This window comes from Myotis davidii, unplaced genomic scaffold, assembly GCF_000327345.1.
Source record: "Myotis davidii unplaced genomic scaffold, ASM32734v1 scaffold660, whole genome shotgun sequence".
In the NCBI taxonomy this organism is placed as follows: domain Eukaryota; kingdom Metazoa; phylum Chordata; class Mammalia; order Chiroptera; family Vespertilionidae; genus Myotis; species Myotis davidii.
In genome coordinates, this window is record NW_006292337.1 from 896955 (window position 1) to 919508 (window position 22554).

The following is a 22554-nucleotide window of genomic DNA, read 5'->3' on the forward strand; positions in this document are numbered from 1 at the left end:
CCCGCGTGTGCCCCCCCCCCCCCCCAGCCGCCCCGCCAGTCGCCCCACAGATTGGCCCTGATCTCTGGCCAGGACTAGGGACCCTCCCTATGCACGAATTTTCAAGCCTCTAGTATATTATAGAATATAGAATATATTCATTATATTAATATTAATATAATTAAATATATGTTAAAAAATATTATAAAAATATAAATATGATATATGTTAAACATATAATTTGTATATTTATCTTATATATATGTTTGTTTTTTTTAAGTAAGGCATCTTCCTGTTCAGTGTGAAACGTTCTCCTGTGTGGGGACAGAGAGCCCCAGGGCTGACAGCCTATCCATGAGCGAGTGCCGTTTGTAGTAGAAAAAACTAGGAACAAGGCAGAAGGTCTCCATCTGTACCTGGCTGTTTACTCAGTGGTGCCTTCATTATCCACTCCTTTGGGTTTTATAAGAATCATTTGCATCGATGTACTAGGGCTTTGAGACATTGCATTTAAAAAAATTATGTAAATCAGAAACTGCCTGTTTTAGGAAATGTAATCTCTCATCACTTACCCTGTCTCCATTTTGTTTTCCCTCCAGCCCAAGCTTTTGGCCAAGGAGCTGCTTGACCTCGTGGCATCTCACTTCAATCTGAAGGAAAAGGAATACTTTGGAATAGCCTTCACAGATGAGACGTAAGTGCCCCATGAGCCCTCCGAACTTGACAGGAAACTGGAAATCACAGCTGTCCCAACTGTCAGAGTGAGCTCAGCTGCAGGCCACGGGGTCCTGTGGTAAGGGTTCAGTCCAAGTTCATCATTTGAATTTCAAAGGCCTTGTGATCATGCCCGGAATGGCCAAAGGATGTAATTAGGGTGCTGCTCATATTGTGAAATTATTAGGTAAACTAGTTCCTATAAACAAATTGCAGATTGTGTTCAGAACTGAAATGCTTTTTTGTTTGTTTGTTTGTTTTAAGTAGATTTGTATGAGTTTGTTTTCTATTAAAGTTAAATGAAAACTTCTGGAAAGTCAACTTTTCTCTCCAGTGTTGGAATAACAATAACAGGAAGTGAATTTGATGATAAATTCAAAATGAAAAGTATCTGTGCAGTTTCACTGTCTAAGCTGAAATAGAGAAAATAAAAATCAGGAATTCAATCACTCATCGGATGAAAAGTACATTTGCTTAAAAGACCTTTCAGTTTGGCTCTATAAAGAGGTGTTTTACAACACAAGTAAGGAAATCTTTACTAAAATTTTAATTTTCTTCTTTTTTAAAAAATATGTTTTTATTTCAGGAAGAGGGGGGAGAGGGAGAGAGATAGAAACATCAATGATGAGAGAGAAACATCGATCAGCTGCCTCCTGCACGCCCCCTACTGGCGATTGAGTCCACAATCCAGGGATGTGCCCTGGCGGGGAATCGAACCTTGGTTCATGGGTGGACGCTCAACCATTGAGCCGCACAGGCCGGGCTAATTTCCTTCTTAATATACTGTTACCAAAAGAATATGGTAAAAACCTGCACAGACTACTAGGTAAGAATGTGTTCTAAGCAAATGTGTAATGCTTTTCTTTCTTCTGAGTGTATACACACACATATACACACACTCCTGCAAATCTTTAGAATTACAGAGATGATACTCTAAAATACCAATAGATCAGGGTTGGGTTGGTGGCTGGACAGGACAGTGTAGGCGAGGCCATGAGCCATTGACCAGATGGAGCCGTCAAGGCAGGATGGGCTCGAAGCAAGGGCGGGAGGCAGCCATAGTGGCGAGGAGGGGAGGTGATCAGGTATGTCTGCACCTGGATACTCTGAGCCTGGGAACCGCAAATCCAGACCCTGGAAGCAAAAGGTGGTGTAAATTGGCACTGTCTTGGGCAAACTGGAACATCCAGTTGCCTTCTGAATTAGCAACAGTTCAGATGGTGGGGTGATCGGGGTATAGGCAGCGGGAGCAGTCGCATCTTCCTCAAGAAAGCCAGGGGGAACCAGGTCAGCCCTGGCCCTGAGCCTCTCAGGAACTGGGCCAGAGGAAGGCAGGCGTGGTGGCCCTGGTCTAGAAGGATCGCTGTGCCTGTGAGTGGAGCCAAGTAAGCCGACTGTGAAAGGAGGGCTGCGGTGGGAAGGATCCAGCCTAGTGGTGGGAAAAATGCTTTAAAACACACATTGAGAACAGCTACTTTCAAAAGTTCAGGTGTTTCTACCCTTTCTCCTGTAAACCACCCCCCCAATTGGTATTCATACGTTTGTCACTAATTAAAAGGAGCGCAGAAGTTTCGATTAATTATATCCCATCATTTACATTTCCCAAGTACCGTTACTCTTCTCAAAGATGCTATGACCTCTACATGAGTCCCACTGAGACCTCCTTTTTGAATAAATAAGAATCTAAGAGTGAGCAGGTTCAGCTGTGCTAAGGAGGGAGAACTATGCCTGCTGAATATGTCACATCACTGCCCAATGGCACCTGTAGGAGTGGGCTGCAGGTAGAAAGCCATTCTCCTGGATGGGCTAGAGCAGGCGCACGTCACAGAAAGGAGAGTGGGGCGTGCAGCACAGACCACTCACCCATCGAGTGGTGCCAGGTCTGGGCTGCCCTGGTCCCCTGGGTTGGCCAGGAAAGCTTGTGTGTGCATGTGTGTGAGGCCAGGCCGGAGGAAGGTGTCCCCCACCCTGGATTGGAATTGGCCCATGGAGGGCTCTGTGGGGGCTGGTGAGGAAGAGGATATGAGCCATCTCCTGGCACAGCACAGAGAAAGTGTGGTCACCACCACCCCTTCACTCAAGTCTGGGTGGGAGCGTTTCTTCAGCAATTGCAGGAGCAGCCAGAGGCCAGCAGATCAGTGGAAAAGTGCAACAGCTGCAGACAGTTCCTGAAAAAGAACTGGCAGGTGGACCTGACTCATGGGGGAAACGGCGAGTGTCAGGGCCCCCAGGAAATTAAGGACTGGAGACAGAAACAAAGGGGACGGCTGTGACTCAGGACAAAGTCATGGCCTGACAACATCTGGGGCCAAGGGACGTTGGCTGGTGGCCTCTTTGATAATTTGAACTTTTCTCCTTTTCCTGGTAAGAAAGGAAAGAACGAAAGCTGTGCCTGTGGGTGTGACTTAGTCTAGAGCAGTGGTTCTCAACCGTGGCTGCACATTAGAATCACCTGGGAATCTTTTTAAAATCCTGATTTCTGGGCCTCGTCCTCCGGAAATTCTGTTTCTTTGTGATGGGGTGGGACCACAACATTAGTAACGAAGAAACAGAATTTCCAGAGGGCGAGGCCCAGAAATCAGGATTTTAAAAAGATTCCCAGGTGGTTCTAATGTGCAGCCAAGGTTGAGAACCACTGACTTAGGGCTTCAGGACCCACGTCGGTGCTCTTCCCACTGCCCTCTCCCACACAGGACAGCCCCTGGACACTAACATAAGATCTTTCAATAACCGTATTTTCAAATTGTGCATTGTACTGGGACATGTACTGTGACATGAACTGTGTGTGTGTGTGCATGCCTGTGTGAGTGCGTGTGTGGTTTCTGCAGGAGCTTACACTCTGTATTTTATAATCAAATGCAGATGAAGTTTCATTCTTTATTCCAGCCCATGGTATATCCTTTGTATTGCCTATTTCCTCATGCAAAATCAAGCAAGACTAACACAAAGTGTTGTAAGCTGTAAAATGCTGTAGAAGTATAAGATATTACCACAAGCGTTATAATTCCTTAGAGTAGAATATCTGAGTCTTTCAGTATTAACTGCTGTTGATGACATTTGTAGGATCTAGTTGGGGCTGGAGAGAAGATAGATAGAGCAGAATGCAGATAGGAAACTGGAAGTGTATCTATGCTTTTTCTTCTCCATAAGTTGTGCTTATGAATAAAGTATCCAAGAACACAGTGCAAGACTTTATGTCCACAGATATTTAATATTGTTAGTTAATCCACAATGTCGTAGCATCAGTACTAACTCCACCTTTCCTTCTCTTTTCTAAATTTAATTTTTAAACTTTATATTTTGAAATAATTAGATTTGCAGAAAAATTGCAAAAGTAGTACAGAGTTCCACATACCCTTCACCCAGCATCCCCAAATGTGTTGATATTTTACAAGCTATTTTAATATTACTTCACTAGAGGCCCAGTGCTTGAAATTTGTGCACTGGGGCGGGGGTCCCCTCAGCCCAGCCTGCACCCTCTCTAATCCGGGACCCCTCGGGTCTCTGGGATTAGGCCTAAAACAGCAGTCGGACATCCCTCTCACAATCTGGGACTGCTGGCTCCCAACCGCTCACCTGCCTGCCTGCCTGATTGCTTCTAACTGCTTCTGCCTGTGAGCCTGATAGCCCTTAATCACTCCCCTGCCATGCACTAACCTCCCTGTCGGCTTGGTCGCCCTATGCAGCCTGTTGTTCAGTTGTTTGGTCATCTCTCACTAACCCCCCTGATGGCTTCATTGCCCTATGCAGCCTGCTGGTCGGTCATCCATCCGGTCTTTTCGGTTGTGACGGCCCCTGGCCTTTTATATATTAGAATTATATAATTATATTATTGATACTAAACCATAGACTTCATTCCAATGTCACCAGTTTCCCCATGAATGCCCTTTTCTATTCTAAGATTCAATAATATGCAGCCTCTTTTAATTTGAATAAATCTGCTGTGAGAGACAGAGATGGTTACCTGTACATGATCTAAATTGTGGTGATACAAGCAAACAATGACATTTCAGCCACCTTAAAACATTCTGAGACAAAGGAAGACCCTCATATTAATTTGATACTAAAAAAATTATTTCTGTTTTACTGGAGTTGTGGTTCTCAACCTTTGCTGCACATTGGAGTCACCTAGGTCATTATATAAAATACCAATGCCTGGGACCTGCCTCCAAAATTGTGATTTAATTGGTCTGGAAGGGGACTGAGCAGCAAGATTTTTCTGATATGCCTCCAAGTATGAAAACCCCAGTTCCAGAGAGAGGGGAATGGTGGAATAAATTACCTCTGTTTCCTCTCTCCAGATCCAAGAAGAAAAGCTGATTTCACTCAAACTTTGAATATTTGGGGCCAATAATGGCACGTGCCAGGGATCTGAAAGTTATAGACTCTCTCCACTCTAGACAGACTCTGGAAACCTAACATTGTGAGAACCAACTCAGAAGTTCAGCTTTAGTATTTAGCCACCAGTCCAAATAGTGTGGCTGGGAATTCCACCTGTTAAGCATTGGCATCCATCATTTAAGGAACCCTATTTTTGCATTTTATTTTTGAAATATTTTCAATGCTTTTGCAGCACCCAAATTGTTAGGTGTTTAAAATTTCAGAGCTCATGGATCTGATTGTATAATTTATATCAATAAAGCACTATATTTAATTATCTGATTTATTCTCAATCATAATTTTGTTTTCTCTATTTGGTTTTTTTTTAAAAAAAAACTTTATTGAGGTATAATTGACATACAAAGAAATGCACATATTTAATGTATACAATTTAGCCAGTTTGGACATTTGCAAATACACAAGTTTTTAATTTTTAAAATTAAGAGGAAATTGTTGACAGAGAATCTCATCATAAAAAGCTATAACTAAACAACTTTTAGACCATTTAGCAGAAATAGTCCAACACACCCCAAGTTGAAGTAATGATTATAATAATATATTTTAATTTGAATCTCCTATCATAAATTTTGAGAATTGTATGTCAGATGCTGTAAATGAGTATCTTTGTAATGAAAGCTTTAAGAAGTATTTGGATAATTGAAGGAGTAAGTTAAGAAACTTGATCAGCAATCACTGCACATTTTAAAAGCCAGGTACAATTAGAATGTATTTTCACATACCAAGTAAAGAAATTTCACATGCCAATTAAGGAAGCTCTTACACTCTTACTTAATCACAGACCCCTTTGAAATTTGGTAAGAAGGTACATTCCCTTGCTTCCACAAAAGTTTATGCATAAAATAACTTATGCTTAGATTTTTAGAGGGGTTAGAGATATTCTAAAGCTAGAATCCTAGTTTAAGCACTAATTAGGGATTTTTTTAAGATAACGTGCAATGCTTTAATCAATTGAATCATTGATTAGTACTGTTTGGGGAGTCTGATTTATTCAGATAATTAAGGTCCAGTGTTTCTTAATTAATTGGCCTCTCGACGCAATGCCAGGACAAAAGGGCAATGTCCTTGAGTCCTCGTGTGTCCTTGGCTAGAACTGTGACTAGCTCTGGCCAGCCATCTGAACAGTGTCTAAGCTCTCCCGGTCTCAAGCTTATCTGCCATTTAAAAATAAAGTAAAAAAGCAGTTTCCCAGTCATGGAAGAAACAATGACATGTAGCTCTGGGAAAGAAATCTAATATTTAGAAATAGGTTTGAGATTTCCATTCATTAACTGCCCTGAACCACATGACTGCAGAGAGAATCAGTGCTACCCCTCTAACCTGGGTTGTGACAGCTGCTCCTGGAACATGGCATTCACCGTGCATGGCCTCCTCGGAGACTGGCAGATGGATGGCACCCACCCCTACCTTCTATTTAGTGACCAGAAAGGGATTTAGCAGAACTCTTTCTGTGTGTTGCCAAAATAAAGAAAGAAAGAATCAGGCGATCCGAGAAGGCCTTAGGGAGCCGGGCTTTCTCTTGACTTCTTCCTAAAGAAAGTGTCAGGGTGGAGCTCAGATCCTGCATGAGGAAGAGCAGAATGAATTCTCACTGAAGATTGTTTACTTAGGGCAGGAGCAGGGTCTTTACATGAATGGCCATCCCAGGCTGACAATAACATTGATCTATGGGGCATATTTGAAGCTAACGTCATTTGATTTGAAGCTATTCATTTCTTAACAGATAATTATTTAGCGTCCACTGTTCAGCACCAGAAATAACTAGACTTTTGACCTTTGTGTGGCTTGTATTTTTAGTTTAGGAGGTAAATAAAATATAGTGTAGGAGGTGCTATAAAAGAAGGCTTGGAGCAGACAAATCCTCCATAAATAAAAAAATTAAGGCCATAAACTCAGTTGGACCACATAGCCCAAGTTTTAGTCATCTGGTTTCCCCAATATACTCATCTTAATCTTTCTCTGTGCGTCTGTCTGGTGCAGGTGGTCTCTCTCTCTCTCTCTCTCTCTCTCTCTCTCTCTCTCACACACACACACACACACAAACTCACATGCACACTTACACACTCGTGCACCACACTGGAAGACCACTATTTGAGGATTTCTAGCTAAATCAGTACCCTGAGCTGTCCTTGATGAGAACATGCACTTCTGAGTCAGAACACTAAAAGCCAATCATGGTTTCATTTGAAGAGTTACCACCCACCTCTCCATCTAGGGGCATCTGTAAGGATTTCGTACTTTTACCTTGGCTTTCCATAATTCCATATGAGGTCAGCTGTCTGCAGTGAGAACCTCTACAAGGCACAGAGCATCCTACTCCCCTGGGGTCCAAGAATGCTCAGCTCAGTCTTACCATACACTTCCACCCTCCAGTAACTCTCTCCCAACAAAGCTCTCCTTAAAGCATCTCTATTGAAGGTGCCAACACTTGAACCAGAAATATATTTGTATTATACGTAGAAGCTAAAAGCAATCTGTTAAATAAATCCTTCCGATTTCTGTTGCCCAGAAGCTATTGTGTATTTATTAGTGACCCAACAGTTTGACCTATTGCCACCATAAACCAAATGAGTGTTATCTTATGCAGCTTTAATGATAGTTATCAGTCAAACAATAACAAATACCAAGTGTCTGCTGGAGCAATTTTTATGTTTGTGCTTTGTTATTAGCAATGTCCTGATGTGCATTCTCAAATGAAAAATCAATAAGAATAATGAAAACCAAGCTATCCGGCATCTCTTACCTAGTTAAACTGCATTGAGAAAATGCTTCTATGCTTCTTTTACCTCTTTGTTCCACCCTGGTCCACCTTGACTTAAATTTTTAAAAAATTTGAGAAAGAAACTTGATGTCAGAACTGTGAGGTACCACATAGGAAAGAAAAGGTCCTGGACCGCGAGGAATGCTCGATGCCACTGGGTGTAGGAAATATGACTTTGAACCCCATACAATGAGCAGAAACATTTTAACAAGTCTGATTGCAGCCAGAAGTGGTGGTTTCAGAGCTAGGGTTTCCAGTTTGCTTTTTAATCCATCTTTTAGCTTTTGCCCAAATATTGGGCAGTTCTCATAAGGGCCCTTGGATGAGTCACTTGCCCCTTCAGTGGAGAGATTCTTGGTTACATGAAATGAAGGGAGCTGACTTCCTTCTGCCTCAGGACCCCAGGACTCCAGATGTGAGGAAGCCCCCTCCTCATGGATACCAGAGCCCTGTGGGTATTCGCATCATGCTGACCCTGCAGAACTGGGCTTGAGGAGTTCAAATAAGGGAGTGGAGAAAGGAAATTTATTTCCTTATTCCTTTTAGGGGTGATTCTGGCCTCCTTGTTCTCTCTGCTTGCTGACCATTTTCCTATTTTCTAATCAGTTTATTGTTTGATAAATGATAAGCCAATCTATGCTGGGGAGAAAGGAATTGCCAGTTAAATAAATCCATTGCTCAAATGTCATCCTTTTTAAAAGTTTAGTATGGGGGTAAAATTACCCAGAGAGGGAATCCAGCCCTCCATTTGGCCTCTGTGAACATGGATGAAGAAGAAAGGCCAGCAGCAAACCCAACAGAGTGGTACCTGTCTCAGTGTCCCCTCATGCAGATGTCCCCACTTTGAGGTTCTTCAGCAAGTGAACTGTGCCCCTCGAGGCCACGTGGAATTCCCAGCCGCCCTTGTAGTGAGGCATGTTGTGCCCCTGGGGTGGGAGCAGGACTTATCTCTTGAGCATCATGGAAAGGTTCTTTCCCTCAGACCGTTTATCAAGAATCATTGACAGGCAAAAGAATGCATTTAAATCTATGTGGCCATTGGATGGGTTGCTTTTATGTGTTTTCTTAGATTCTGTATTTATTTAGCACCCATTAATTGCAGAGCCAAACCCACAGTGGAAGCTGCTCACATCTCTCCTGCTGTCCAGAGCCCATACTCAGAACCACTCCCTCTATCTAGGTCTCACACACAAGCCAATAGTTCCCCTGCCCCAAATCAACCAGGGCAGTGATGGCGAACCTATGACACGCGTGTTAGAGGTGACACACGAACTCATTTTTTTTTGGTTGATTTTTCTTTGTTAAATGGCATTTAAGTATATAAAATAAATATCAAAAATATAAGTCTTTGTTTTACTATGGTTGCAAATATAAAAAAATTTCTATACGTGACACGGCACCAGAGTTAAGTTAGGGTTTTTCAAAATGCTGACACGCCGAGCTCAAAAGGTTCGCCATCACTGACCCAGGGCCAGGGACCAGAGAGCCAGGACAGCCCTATACCCCTAAGGCTGCCAGAGTTATTCAAACTAGCCACTCTGAGCGGTTTCCCCTTGTCTTGACATCCATGAAAACCCCAGTAAAGGCTCTGCCTATGCCTCCTCACTCCTCTCCTGCCTCAGGACCAGCCCTGGCGCTTCCCCTCATGGCCATGCCCAGCTTGGTGTGCCTCTCATTCTAGGGTAACTGTGAGTAAGATTCAGTTTTACCTTCCAGGGCATTGACCTCTGCATGTGGTCACTCAGTCCCCTTTATAAATTAAGGTCTGGGCACAGATCCATCGCTTTTGGAGGTAGTCATCCAATCGAAGAGCAAGGGCCTTTGAGCAGCTACTATTTGCCAGGTCTTGTGCTAGGTTCTGGGATTTTTTTTTTTTAATGTTGAAAACTTACGACATATCTGGAGAGAGATCATATTTTTTAAAATAACTAATTGTACACGACTGTGCTATAAATGCCTTGCAGACGACACAAACCAGGAGCTCTTGAGAAGTTTGAAAGAAAGCCCAGACTTAGGCAATCAAGGCAGACTTCACTAAAGGTCTATACTGAGCTCAGCCTCAAACAATGGCTATCGTTCAGATAAAAGGATGGAGAGACTGTTCCAATTATGAGCAACAGCGTGATCAAAGTCTTCGTGCAGAGTGTGCGTGTGGCGTGTGTGCAGGACGCTGGGCACACGGAGAAGGTCCTGGGAGGTTTGGGACATTTTCAGAGGCAGGAAAGGAGTGGCTGGAGCTTCTTATTCCCCAATAATTAGGTCTCACATTTGTCTTAACACCTTCTAGTTCAGGGGTGGGGAATGTCTGGCCTGTGGGCCGTGTAAAGCCTGCGAAATCATTTGGTCTGGCCCTGCCAAGGCATTAGGGATGAGTTAATTAAATGTTTGACCAAATATAAGCAGGCTAATTTTTATGTTGATAATCTTGTATGTCCCGAGAATGATATAAATATCCAAATGGCCCTTGGCAGAACAACGGTTCCCCGCCCCTGTTAGTTGATCAAAAACACTTTTACTTTATGAGGTACATTTTGCTTTATTTTTCAGATGTAAAAAACTATTGGGGGAAAAGAATGCATACACAGAGTAAGTTCTATGGACTGTGGGAAATGCTGCAGCAGAGATGTGCCCAGGGTGGGTGCTGTGAGAGTCCTGTCCCAGGCAGGTGTGTGTGTCGGGGGCACATCAGGGAAGACTTTCTGGAGGAGGCACAGGAGAGCTAGGTCTAGAAGGATGGGTCAGACTTCGCTGGGTGATTAAGGAGAGGAAGGGCATTCTAGGCAGAGGGAACAACATGAGCTAAGGCACAGAGGTCACTATTTTCAGTATTACCAGAAACGAAATTGGCACTCCTGCCTTCTCTTTCCAGGTCTGTATTCTAGTTGGCTGGGAATTTATCCATTTCTGGAAGAAGTTAGTTCAGTCATTTTACTTTAAAAAGTTTTTTTTTGTTAATCCTCACCAGCGGATATTTTTTTTTCTGTTGCTTTTTAGAGAGAGTGGAAAGGAAGGAGGGAAGGATAGAGAGAGAAAGCGGGAAAGATATGAGAGGGAGAGAGAAACATTGATGTGAGAGAGACACATCAATTGGTTGCCTCCTCCACATACCCTGACCAGAGCCAAGGATTGAACCTGCAACCCAAGTATGTGCCCTGGACTGGGAATCGAACCTGCAACCCTTTGGTGCTTGGGCTGACACTCCAACCATTGCACCACACCAGCCAGAGCTTAAAAAATGTTTTTCCTGTTATTTTTCACCCTTACTATATTCAGAGAAGAGTAACCAAAAATGAAAAAAAAAGTTTATAGAAAAAAATCTATTTCTAGATGGAGATTCTCAAAAGAAGGGGAAAAGAGCAAATCCAAACATCATCCCTAGGCCACAGGTGTGGGCTGAAGTGAAAGAGAGATTTATTTTGTGTGTGTAAAAGATACAGTTTAAATGAATTTTTAAAATAGAGACGGGAGCTCCTACCGTGTTTTCTTTCATTTTTTGGAGGCCAGCATGTGCTTGATGGAGCAAACATTGTATTAGGGCAATGCAGACAGCTTTTGCTTCTCATCCTCCACAGAATAAGTGCCTGCCTTCCACATATGTCTGTGCACTCTAAACATCGGAGTCACATAGTACAGGGCACCTGAAGGGTTTTTGTACAATCAGTTGTGTCTGTTCAACCTGAGTTTACTAAGTAACCGTGATTATAGGGCTCCAGGATGCTGGACTGAGGTTGGGTGAGGAGAGGAGAAAAAAATGGGTAGATTTTTCTGCACATACTTGTAACACGGCTCTACCTCACTCTTCAAAGACCAACGTCCTCACCGTGGCCTCCAAGGCCCCAGGTGCTGGTCTCTGCCTCTCTCCAGCCTTACCCCTTCCTCCTCACATGCCACCTCAGGGCCTTTGCATATGCTGGTCCTTCTGCTTAGAAAGTGATTCCCCTTCCTCTTTGCTGAGTTAACTCTTTTCATTCTTCAAATCTCACTCAAACACCAGGAGTGCTTCTCAGACCCCCAAACTAGATCAGATCCTTACATGTCCTCATAAGTCATAGTCCTAATACTATTAGTTAGTATGTAATTAATTGTGGAAATAGTGGTTGAGTGCCTCTGTACAAGCATATAAGCTCGAGGGGAAAAGGGATCATGTTTATTTTGCTCCCTGCTTCCTCTCCAGACCCTTTGTCAGAGAAGGTGGTCAGTTGACATTAATGAAAAGAAGAGATGGAGAGAGTGGAGGAAGAAAGGAATGCACAAGTTGCTCCATTTGTATATCAAGTGTCTGTGGTTCACTGTTTAAAATAGCTATAATGAGGTACAACTGACATGCAAAAATGTTACATATTAAAGTATAAAATTTGATAAGTTTTGACACATATATGCACCAATAACCCCCCCCCATCAAGATAATGAACATAATCCATCACTCTCCTAAACTTTTCTTTATGTCCTCCAACCCTTCCTTCTCACTCCCTCCCAGGCAACCACAATGCTTTCTGTCATTGTAGATTAATTTGCACTTTCTAGAGCTACTTATAAATGGAATTACAGAATTTGTACTCTTTTTTTAGTCTGGTTTCTTTTACTCAGCATAATTATTTTGAGATTCATATATGTTGCTGTGTAGATCAGCAGTCTTTATTGCTGCATAGTATTCTATTACATAATTATATCATAATTTGTTTATACATTCCTCTTGTTGATAAACATCTAGATTGTTCAAGTTTTGAGCTATGAAAGATAATGTGGCTCTGAACATCTGTGTGTAAAAGCCTTTGCATGGCCAAATGCTTTCATTTCTCTTGGGTAAACACCTAGGAGAAGAATGGCTAGCTCATATGGTAGATGTAACTTTAATTTCTTATGAGATTATCTGTTATTGTCTTTTCAACCCATCTGCTTCCAGCAAGATTTGGTAAAGTTGCTGACATGTTTCTAAAGTGTGTTTTGAGTCCTTTGGGAAAAAAGCTGCCCACAGCCAGGTAGAAAGGGAATTCAGGACGAGAGGGAGCACAGTACCCTTTAATTTTAGTGTAGTCTAAGAAATTGATGGCAGGTCTCTAACTGCTGACTTTTTTTTAAATTTTTTTATTGATTTAAGAGAGGAAGGGAGAGGGAAGGAGAGAGAAACATCAATGATGAGAGAGAATCACTGATTGATTGCCTCCTGCACACCCCCTACTGGGGATCAAGCCCACAACCCAGGCATGTGCCCTTGACCAGAATTGAACCCAGGACCTGTCAGTACAGTGGCCAATGCTCTATTCACTGAGCCAAACCAGCTAGGGCTCCGACCCCTGACTTTCTGAGTGTCAGTCTCCTCCCTTGTGTCACACGGTATCTCCCACTCATGCATGTTCCCTAGGTCACTCCTCTGGGTTCTTCAAATATTGAACACTTCATAGTGAGGCAAAGGTCTATATTCAACTGTGACCAGCATATTCTGCTCTACATATACCTTTGTTACAAGAAATTCTATAAAATCCAAAGCCCTAATCAATTTGTCTCTATTTTCCTCAGGGGACACTTAAACTGGCTCCAGCTGGATCGAAGAGTCTTAGAACACGACTTTCCCAAAAAGTCAGGACCAGTGGTTTTATACTTCTGTGTCAGGTATGTACCCCTGGTGTCTCTCTTTTTCTTTCTTCTTCAGAAAAGTCTGGAAGAGTAGAGTGATCAAAAGAAAGAGAAATCAAGTTTGTTGTGGTTCATTATCAGGAATAGAGGTCTTGGAGTAGCTACCTTTCCAATAATGTAAACATAGGGCGAGAGTGTGTGAGGCATGTCAGTGAGTGTGTGCATGACACACGTGTTTGTGCTCTTGCATAGGCTGCTTGTGTGATATAAAGAAACGAGACTTTTTTTTTTTTTTTGCCTTTTCAGGGGACATACAGCTCAAACTAACAAAGTCTCTTATAAGAACACAAACTCTTGGGTTCTGTTTTGGTGGCAGTTTGAAGCTACATGGCAAAAGCTTGTATATAATTTCCATCTATTACAAGTGCCTCTTGACCTTTTGAAACTTACCAGTTTATCCCAAACAGGAGTAGTTGAACCCCAGCAGTAAGCCACAGATCAGTACAGTTCCCAGTGGTGGGGTATATGGCAGAATATATCAGAACAATGGTCATTTTCTGTTCACTAATCTATTATAAGTTTTATTTTGTAACTACCGGGAACTAGATTTGCTTCTTGTAGTTAATATTTGCAACAATCTCAGGAAATCCACCAGACTTATTGTTTTGCAAAATGTTGTGTGAAGCCAGAGGGGTCATGTCATGGGTTCTGGGCAAAGTACAGATGTAAGCAAAGTCAGAATCGGAGCCCCAGGTGGTGGAGCCAGAACCTTCTATAAGGCTTCTGTCAAAAACCTTCATTGAAACACAATCGTAGAGACATTTAGGATGAATGGCTCAGTTTTCCAGTGGACAGTAGCCCTTCCACCCATTCCACGGGCCCAGCTCTTTTAAAATATGTGAACAGAACTCCAAGAACAGGACATGTGATTTAGAATTCAGTTCTTTTTTTCTTGTTAATTCTCACCCAAGGATATTTTTTCAATTGATTTTTAGAGAGAGTGGGAGAGGGAAGGTAAGAGAGACAGAGAGAGGGGAGGAAGGGGGGGGGCATTGATTGGTTGCCTCTGGCATGAACCCCCACCCCCACCCCCAAGGGGGCTGGGATCAAATCTGCAACCCAGGTACCTGCCCTTGACCAGGAATGGAGCCTGTGACCTTTTGGTGCACCAGCTGATGCTCCAACCACTGAACGACACTGGCCAGGGCAATAATTCAGTTCTTGAAGAGCACCCCAGGAGTGCAGTTTTGGATGTAGCCATCCTCATACCCAAGGAGACACTAGAAGGGACTAAAATCAGAGTTAAGGGCCTCATTTAATAGGCAGGAGTGTGTATCTTTACCACAGCTGGTGGGGTAAACTTAAATTTGCATTGAATGCTTTTTTCATTTAACAGCAGCTTGCATATCAGAGCTAATCTCAGCCATTTTCATTACCAATGGGTATGATTTCAATGTCATGATCTCTTTTTTTGGTGCAGATTTATTTCCTCCCACTTTTTCAAAAATAGCAATTTTACTGAGATATAATTCACTTACTGCACAGTTTAAAGTGTACAATTAAATGGTTTTTAGTTCATTCACAGAGCTGTACAACCATCACTACATTCAATTTTAGAACATTTTCATCCCACACCCTCCCCCTGAAACCCATTAGCAGCCACTCCCATATCCTCCACCTCTCTAGCCCTATAGGACATCACAAATCAATTCCTGTCTCTATACATTAGGGCTATTCTGGACATTTCATAAGAATATGATCAGATAATATGTAGTCTTTTGTGTCTTCTTTCACTCAGCATGTTTTTGAAGTTCATCCATGTTGTAGCACGAATCAGGACTTTATTCCTTTTTATTGCTGAATAATATTCCATTGAATGAATATGTCACATTGTATTCCTCCATTTATCAATTGATGTTTTGTTTCTACTTTTTTACTGTTGTGAACAATGCTACTCTGAACATTCATGTGCACGTTATTGTGTGAACATGCTTTCGGTTCTCTTGGGTATATACCTAGGGGTAGAATTTCTGGGTCACATGGTAGCGTGGTGTTTAGCATTTGATAACCTTCCAGCTGTTCTACCAGGTGGCTGCACTAGTAATGGATGATGATTCCAATTTCTCCACATCCTTGGCAGCACTTGTTGTTATCTGAACTTTTGATGATACCCATCCTGGAGGGTATGAAGTGTTGTTTTATTGAAGTTTTCATTTGCCTTTCCCTAATGACTAATGATGTTGAGCATCTTTTTATGTTTATTGGCCGTTTATAGGTCTTCTTTGGAGAAATGTCTCCAGATCATTTGTTCATTTTTTAAAAATGTATCTTTATTGTGGAAAGTATTACAGATGTCCCCTCAATGTTATGTTCTCTTGAATGGTGTCTACGTTTTCTCAGATAAGTGGAGAAGTAACTTTATAAAGTAACTAGTGGCCTGGTGCCTGAAAATTTGTACACTTGAGGGGTCCCTCAGCTCGGGAGTCTCGCAGTCCGGGAGCCCTCAGGGGATATCCGACTGACTGCTCCCCTCTGGGGAGCGGGCCTAAGCTGCAGTCTGGCCTCCCTCTGCAGGAGGCAACTGGCAGGCCGATCAGGGGACAGTGCCAGCCGGCGAGCAGCCGGCCCTGCCCCCCATAACCCTGCCACTGCTCCCCCCCACCCCCCTGTGGCCATCCCCTCCCTCTGCCTGCTGGCACACGCCTTGGCTGGCCTGATAGCCCTGCTCGCCAGCCCCACCCCCTGCCAAGCAGTTGTCCTGCTGTTCACTCGATTTGCATATTATGCTTTTATTACATAGGATGGAAGGGGGCTGAGCACACGTGCCATGCATTAGGCTGTCTCCTCCTTCCGGGGGCTTTGCAACAACATTCACCAGGAAGAGGAAGTGCTGGTCTGCTTGCACGTCAGGCCTCTTTTTAAGTGTCTGGTGAGCCAAGTTATTTGTGAGTTGGGGGAACCCAGCCTTGGAGGAAAGTTTGGGGTGCTGTGAGGTTGCCAGTTGAAGGGTTTGTCCCTGACAGTATGCAGATGGTTTCCAATCACTCCATGCTGACCAGTGTTGACAACAGAGAAAACCGGGATGGGGTGACGAAGACCCAGCAGTGCTTCTGCCATCGGCCTCGCGTTTTCCTGGTGGGCCACAGCAGGCACCTCACAGAACGCTCGCTCCTTAGGAAAAACTCTCCAAATACCCACTGCGGACAGACCTCTAACAGCACTGCCACGGGCAGAACTTCTCCAGCTCTGCGCAAGAGCCAATCTTTCCGGAGAGCCAAAGGTTCCTATTGCCCGTTGCCTCTTGGCCACCTGAGAACTTCAAACTCAGCAGGTCCCAAAGCCAAAGTCATTGTCTTTCCACCCTCTCCCACTTCCCAAATCTTCTGTGGCTCCTTCCGATCTGTGATGTCATTATCCACTCAGACATCTAGGCTTTCAATCCTGAAGTCCTTCTTCCTCCAGTTCTTGTGTGCATTCATTCTGCTGCCACTTCCAAAATCTCTGTCCTGCCCTCTCCTCATCTGTCACCCGATCTATTGCACCCGCCTCCCAGGGTAGGTGTCACCTGGGCACCAGCTATGGAAGACCCTGGCTCTTGGAACCCCCACGACCCTGAGTCCCCACTTTTCAGCTAGCTGAGCAGCATAGGAACAAATGCCGATAGTTTGTTTTGCCTGAGAGAGGAGGCAGGTGCTCCTATGTGGGGTCGCTGACCTTTCTAACAAGAGCAGCCCCTGCCCAGCATCCATCACACAGGCGTACCTGGAGGCAGCCTGACTCCAGTCCCTCAGAGCTTCCCTGCTTTTGTTTAAACATCTATACATTACATCTGCTTAACACGTGTACAGTTAGCCTTTGTGGGATAAAACCATCTGATGAAAGAGACTGTGGAAAATACCGCTGCCATAAAGCCAAGTTTTAGGAATTCATCGAGTGGAAATAGTAACCCTGTGTGACCGAGGGTCTCAGTTTGGGCTGCCATGCCAGCCTGAGTTGTTATTTGGCACTTATATACTCTTCCTCTGTAAGGCGTATTCAAAAACAAAACATCTGTGAGGGTGAGAGCAGAGTTACCGCCTCCATCCAACTGAATAGGAAAAATAAGATCCAAGTATATTGAATAATGTGAATTTGAACTCAGAGAATTCTGCTTGAGCCTCAAAGCCAGAGTTAAGCCTTTTAAATGAGATTTCTTCCTCAGAGGGCCTCAAGCAGTGTGACCTGCAGGATGCAGGTCTAAGAGCCTCACTTTCATCGACCTGCTCCCTCCAACTCATCCATCAAATCACCAGGAATGATCACAGTGGCTTCTGGGTCTTAATAATTGCCTAAAAGGGAAAAAGGTCAGAGAGGATGGGACTGTCCATTATTCAGGATGATTGTTAATCTTCACAACAGCCCTCGAAGCAGGTACTATTTGTTATTCCTAATTAAAGATAGGAGGTGGGTGCCCAGGAATTTCAGGTATTTTCTCCCTCATCATGACTAGTAAGTTAAGGCATCTGTTCAGGTAGATCTGACTCTAAACCTTGGGCCCTTCCCCGTTCACCATGCTGCCTGCCTTGTAAGTGACAAGTGACACTGACTGTCAGAGACCACCATGGTCCCCCGCCCCCCTTTGCAGAGAGGGCCAGAGGCACCCGACTCAAGATCTGTGACCGGGGCTCATCGTGCTTTCCACGCCTGCCATGTCTGCGGAGTCAGCATCTGGCAGAGGTGGTGCTGAGGACAGGTGCTCCCAGCACTGGGTGAAAGGCGCATGGAGAGCAGTCCCCTGGGCCTCCCATTCCCGCAGCACTGCAGACTCAGACACCATTGGCAGAGCGTCCCTAAAGGGGAGACCACAGTCACAAAGCTTTGGCCTGTTGGAAACTCCACATGGAGTGAAGAAGGGACATAAATGCATTTCCCCCAACTTCTGAGGTGCAATCAGCCATGCCTGCTGTCATCTCTCTGCCAATTCAGTCCAAATCCAGCTATGCACAATTGCAACCACTTTCTTACCCCAGACCTCACCTTCCCTTGCTGCTTGGCACACATATATACATGTGTGTACACATATAATTATGTATGTGCAGTACACACACACACACACACCAATCACACACTTCTTTTATTTCTACTCTTCGGCTGCTGAATCTAGTCACGAGGGAGTGGGGTGGGGGGAGGGGCGGAGGGGAGGTGGTCACACAACTGCATGTGGGCACATGAATGATTGTGACTAGTCGCAGAAATCATCGATTTTTCTAGCCAGTTCTGTTCGTGTGCCTGCTCAGGGCCTCTGCACGCCCACAGTGGCTTTCCTTCCCTCTTGCTGCAGACTCCAAACCAGAAGCTCACCCCCTTGGCTCCAAGGAGGTAACATTACTTCATGATTTTGCAGAAAAAACAAAAGCTAGTACAGTGAGATCCATCAGCCTTCCATGCCCTTACCCACAAACTTAATTGTATCTGCCTCAACTCTGTGGCCTTCTCACCCACCTACTGCATGCACACACAGGAAGAGGAAGAGTGACCGTTGTCCCATCATCCAAGGCTGGCAGGTTCACGTGTCCTCCAGGCCCAGTCCCTTCACCACCTCGGAGAGCCTGCCCCCTCTCATCTCCTCTCTCCTTTTCTCTTCTTAAACAGCTGCTTCTCCGTGGATCCCTGCCCCCATGGCCACCTCACTTCTACCCTAACGGAAAAAAATTCCCCCCCTGACTTGCATCCTCCTCCAGCTGCCATGCTGGGCTTCCCCTTCTGTTCACAGCAAAGGTCCAGAAGATGGGTCTGCACTTCCCACATCCCACAGAGCCCATGCTGTGTGGCAGCCCAGCTTCTGTGGCCCCTCCTTGTCTCTGTCATTGACACCATCACCCATCCATCCCCCTAAGCCAGAAACTTGGGCATCAACCTTTACGTCAACCTGCTCTGTCCCACCTGCTCCCTCCTCTACTCTGAGTCACTGATTCCTGTTATGTCTGCATCTTAACTAGCTCTTATGTCCATCCCTTACTCTCCATGCACATACCCGCGGCTATAATTAGTGCCTTCACAAACCTCTCCTGGTTCTGAAATCTCTGTGCTCATCTTTGCTTCTGATCTTGGCCCCTTCAATCTCTCCTATAAGGTTCCCATGGAGTCTCTTTCCAAAAATTTCATCTATTCTCCTGCTCATAATTTTCCTGGACTCCCTTGACACACTTAGGATATCTTTGGCACGTCTGATGTGATGTGACCTCTGCATGCCTGTCCATCCTCCTCTTCCCCACCCCTTACTTCTCACACACTTTATAGGCAGCCCAGTGATCACTGTATGACTGAGATCCCATTCAATGAAAGACCTTTGTTTAGCAGTGGTTCTCAACCTGTTGGTCGTGACCCTTTGGCGGTCGAACGACCCTTTCACAGGGGTCGCCTAAGACCATCCTACATATCAGATATATACATTACGATTCATAACAATAGCAACATTACAGTTATGAAGTAGCAATGAAAATAATTTTAGGTTGGGTCACAACATGAGGAACTGTATTTAAAGGGCCAGAAGGTTGAGAACCACTGGTTTAGAGCCATGAGGCAGGCTCCCCAAATTGAAGAATAATGACCCTCTGAGAGTGTTTACCAGGCAGGCTTAAGAAATAGGTCAAGAAAAAAAAAACAAGGGAAATTTACCAACCCACCTAAGGAAGTCTCCTGGGTTTTTTTTTGTTGTTGTTTTTTTTTTTTTGTGGTTGTTTTGTTTTGTAAATCCTCACCTCAGGATAATTTTTAATTGATTTAGAGAGAGAGAGAGACATTGAATGGTTACCTCCCATTTGCTCCCTGAGGTTGTATGGGATTACACTCCAACCAACTGAGCTACCCATCCGGGGCTCTCTGCCTTTTGACAGACACAAGTTTGTGCTTAGAATGTGTCCTCCATGTCTAACTGTTCCTTTAATGGTGTCCTCTTCGGCCAAGTGTCTGTGGAGCTCTGGTCATCTTCCCTGTTCATAGGAAAACAAATGGGGATGAGATTTGTCTCCTCAAATGTAGACTTTCACAAACAATGAACTGAAGTGGGCACTAGGAAAGAAGGAAGAGGAAGCTTTAATTTGGGGGAGGGGATTTTAGAGGCAGTTCATGGCCCGACTGGGTGTTTCCTGACTGGTGGAGACACCAATTGCTATTTCCTGTCACTCACAGGAACATGGGTGTAAAATGAGGTGCCTGCTAACCAGAACTTGCTAGGTTCCAACTGGGTGTCCCAGTTAAGATCTCTGTGCCATTGAAATTCTAACCATCAGACATTTGGCCGCAGTCTCACTTACCCTTCTCATTGTGATTGCTCCTTTCTGCTATGAAAAGTCAGCTTCCCAAATGTGACATTTCTGTTCATTACAAAATGAAATCACTGGTCCATTTAATTAACACTTGCTCTTAATTCTCAGTGATTCCCAGTGTGAGAGGTGGATGTGAGAGGGAAGAGGAGGAGCGAGGGGCCAGAGGGGGGACCTGGCAGATGCCATCAGTTGGACAGTGTTTGATCCACTGTAGTCGGAGGCTCCCATGACTTCAGGGCCTCTTGCGTATGTAATGTGTGCAAACACATGACTTGGCGCATATTTAGTCCTACCTCAGACAGTGTGATAAAACATTCCTGGTTGGGGTCAGCTGGGCCAGGTTTTGTGTGACATTGCTCATGGAGCCCAAAGAGCATTCTTGGCCTGGTGTGCCCTTGGCTAGGGACACTGTTCCCTTTGCCTCAAAAAGAAGCCCTAAGATCCAGGCCTGCCCAGTCTGCTGAAGAACCTGTTAAAGTGTACGTTTCGTTACGGATCAGGTACAGTGAGGCCAATAGACCAGGAGACAGCTGTCATTGAAAAGGCAGCTTGCTACTCGGAGTTCCCACAGGCACAGACGCACCAGGCCAGGTGGACAGGGAACTGAGGGCAAGAGCCTCTATTGTTTCTGGGGGAGGAATTGGGGAGGATTGGCTACTTTGAATAGTTTCAGAGGACTAGGGCTGAGGGGCTGCCCCAAGTTGTTGGTTCTTTGCCCTGGAGTGATGAGGGTAGGCGGGTCTGGCCCTGAGTGTGAGAGCCCTGTGGAGGAGGCCAGAGCGGGGTGGGCTCTGGATGGGTTGGCTTGTGTATGAAGGGCATGCTCCCAGGTAAGTCCTTTACTATCTCTGGGAATAGGCTAATGCTGGGAATGTGGACCCTCCAGAGTTAGTGAGGCCCCAGATGTGGGTGTTAACCCATGGTTAGTACAGAGCCAGACTTGGTGTTTCCATTCAGATTCTCTGATTCTATAAGAAAATGCTCATTTTGGGGGGTTTTCCCAGATACCTGGAATTTTCTTTGTGAACGAGGTGGTAGTTAAATAAATCAACATCGCCACCTACTGCCGAAAAGGAATACCTTTGACTAGGCTCTCAGAAAAATAAATCAGAACTGTTTTTTTGTCTTTTGTTTTTAAAAAAGGAGAAAATCGAAAATCTCTACTGTGAACTGAAACCACCAACTTTTGCCATTTCCCCAGAAGTTTCTCCTCCTGGGGGCGCTGGGCCTCGGGATGTGCACTGAGATGCCTGAGGCCTGTTTCTCTCTATGCATTTTTGACTCACTAGTTCTCTAGCACAGATGGAAAGTTCAGGATGAGTTGAATATCCCCGGTTATAGAATAATAATATGACAGGCCTGGAAATCACAGGGCTTTCCAGGCTGTTTCTTGGTGATAAAGGTTAACAGGAAACTGCTTTACAATTTGTGTCAAGAGGAGATGAATTACTTTCTTCATGTGAGAATATGCTTGTTATTTCCTCTACCTTCCTGCCTCTTGGACAGCCAGACAACACAGAACTTGGTGGAAATGAGTGTTGTTGCAAAAATAAAAAGGTAGAATTTGCCATCTCATTTCAGTTTTCCATTATTGGAGAGTTGAAAATGGAATTGTTGTTTCCTTAATATACTGGTGAGAAAATGGGAGCTGGGGAGACAGAATGTCTTCACTCCTAAATTCTCAGGAATGAAAACAATCCAATAAAGCTATAAGGCATTGCTTTGAAATGAAGTTACTTCAGAGCCAACAGGTTTAGACTCACAATTATTATTACAGAACTCAGCTCACTCACTGTTGAACTCAGGTGCCTCTGCTGTTGT

At 44.3% G+C, this 22554-nt stretch overlaps 1 protein-coding gene across 3 annotated transcripts in view; it reads left to right on the forward strand.

Annotated features, from left to right (window-relative positions):
• Window positions 1–22554, forward strand: part of FRMD4A (FERM domain containing 4A) — a 337605-nt gene that overhangs the window by 170886 nt on the left and 144165 nt on the right. For all 3 annotated transcript variants that reach the window (XM_006765734.2, XM_006765735.2, XM_006765739.2), the window contains exons 3-4: window positions 579–673; window positions 13370–13462. In XM_006765734.2, coding sequence (XP_006765797.1) covers window positions 579–673; window positions 13370–13462 — 188 coding nt within the window. The remainder of the gene's footprint in view (window positions 1–578; window positions 674–13369; window positions 13463–22554) is intronic.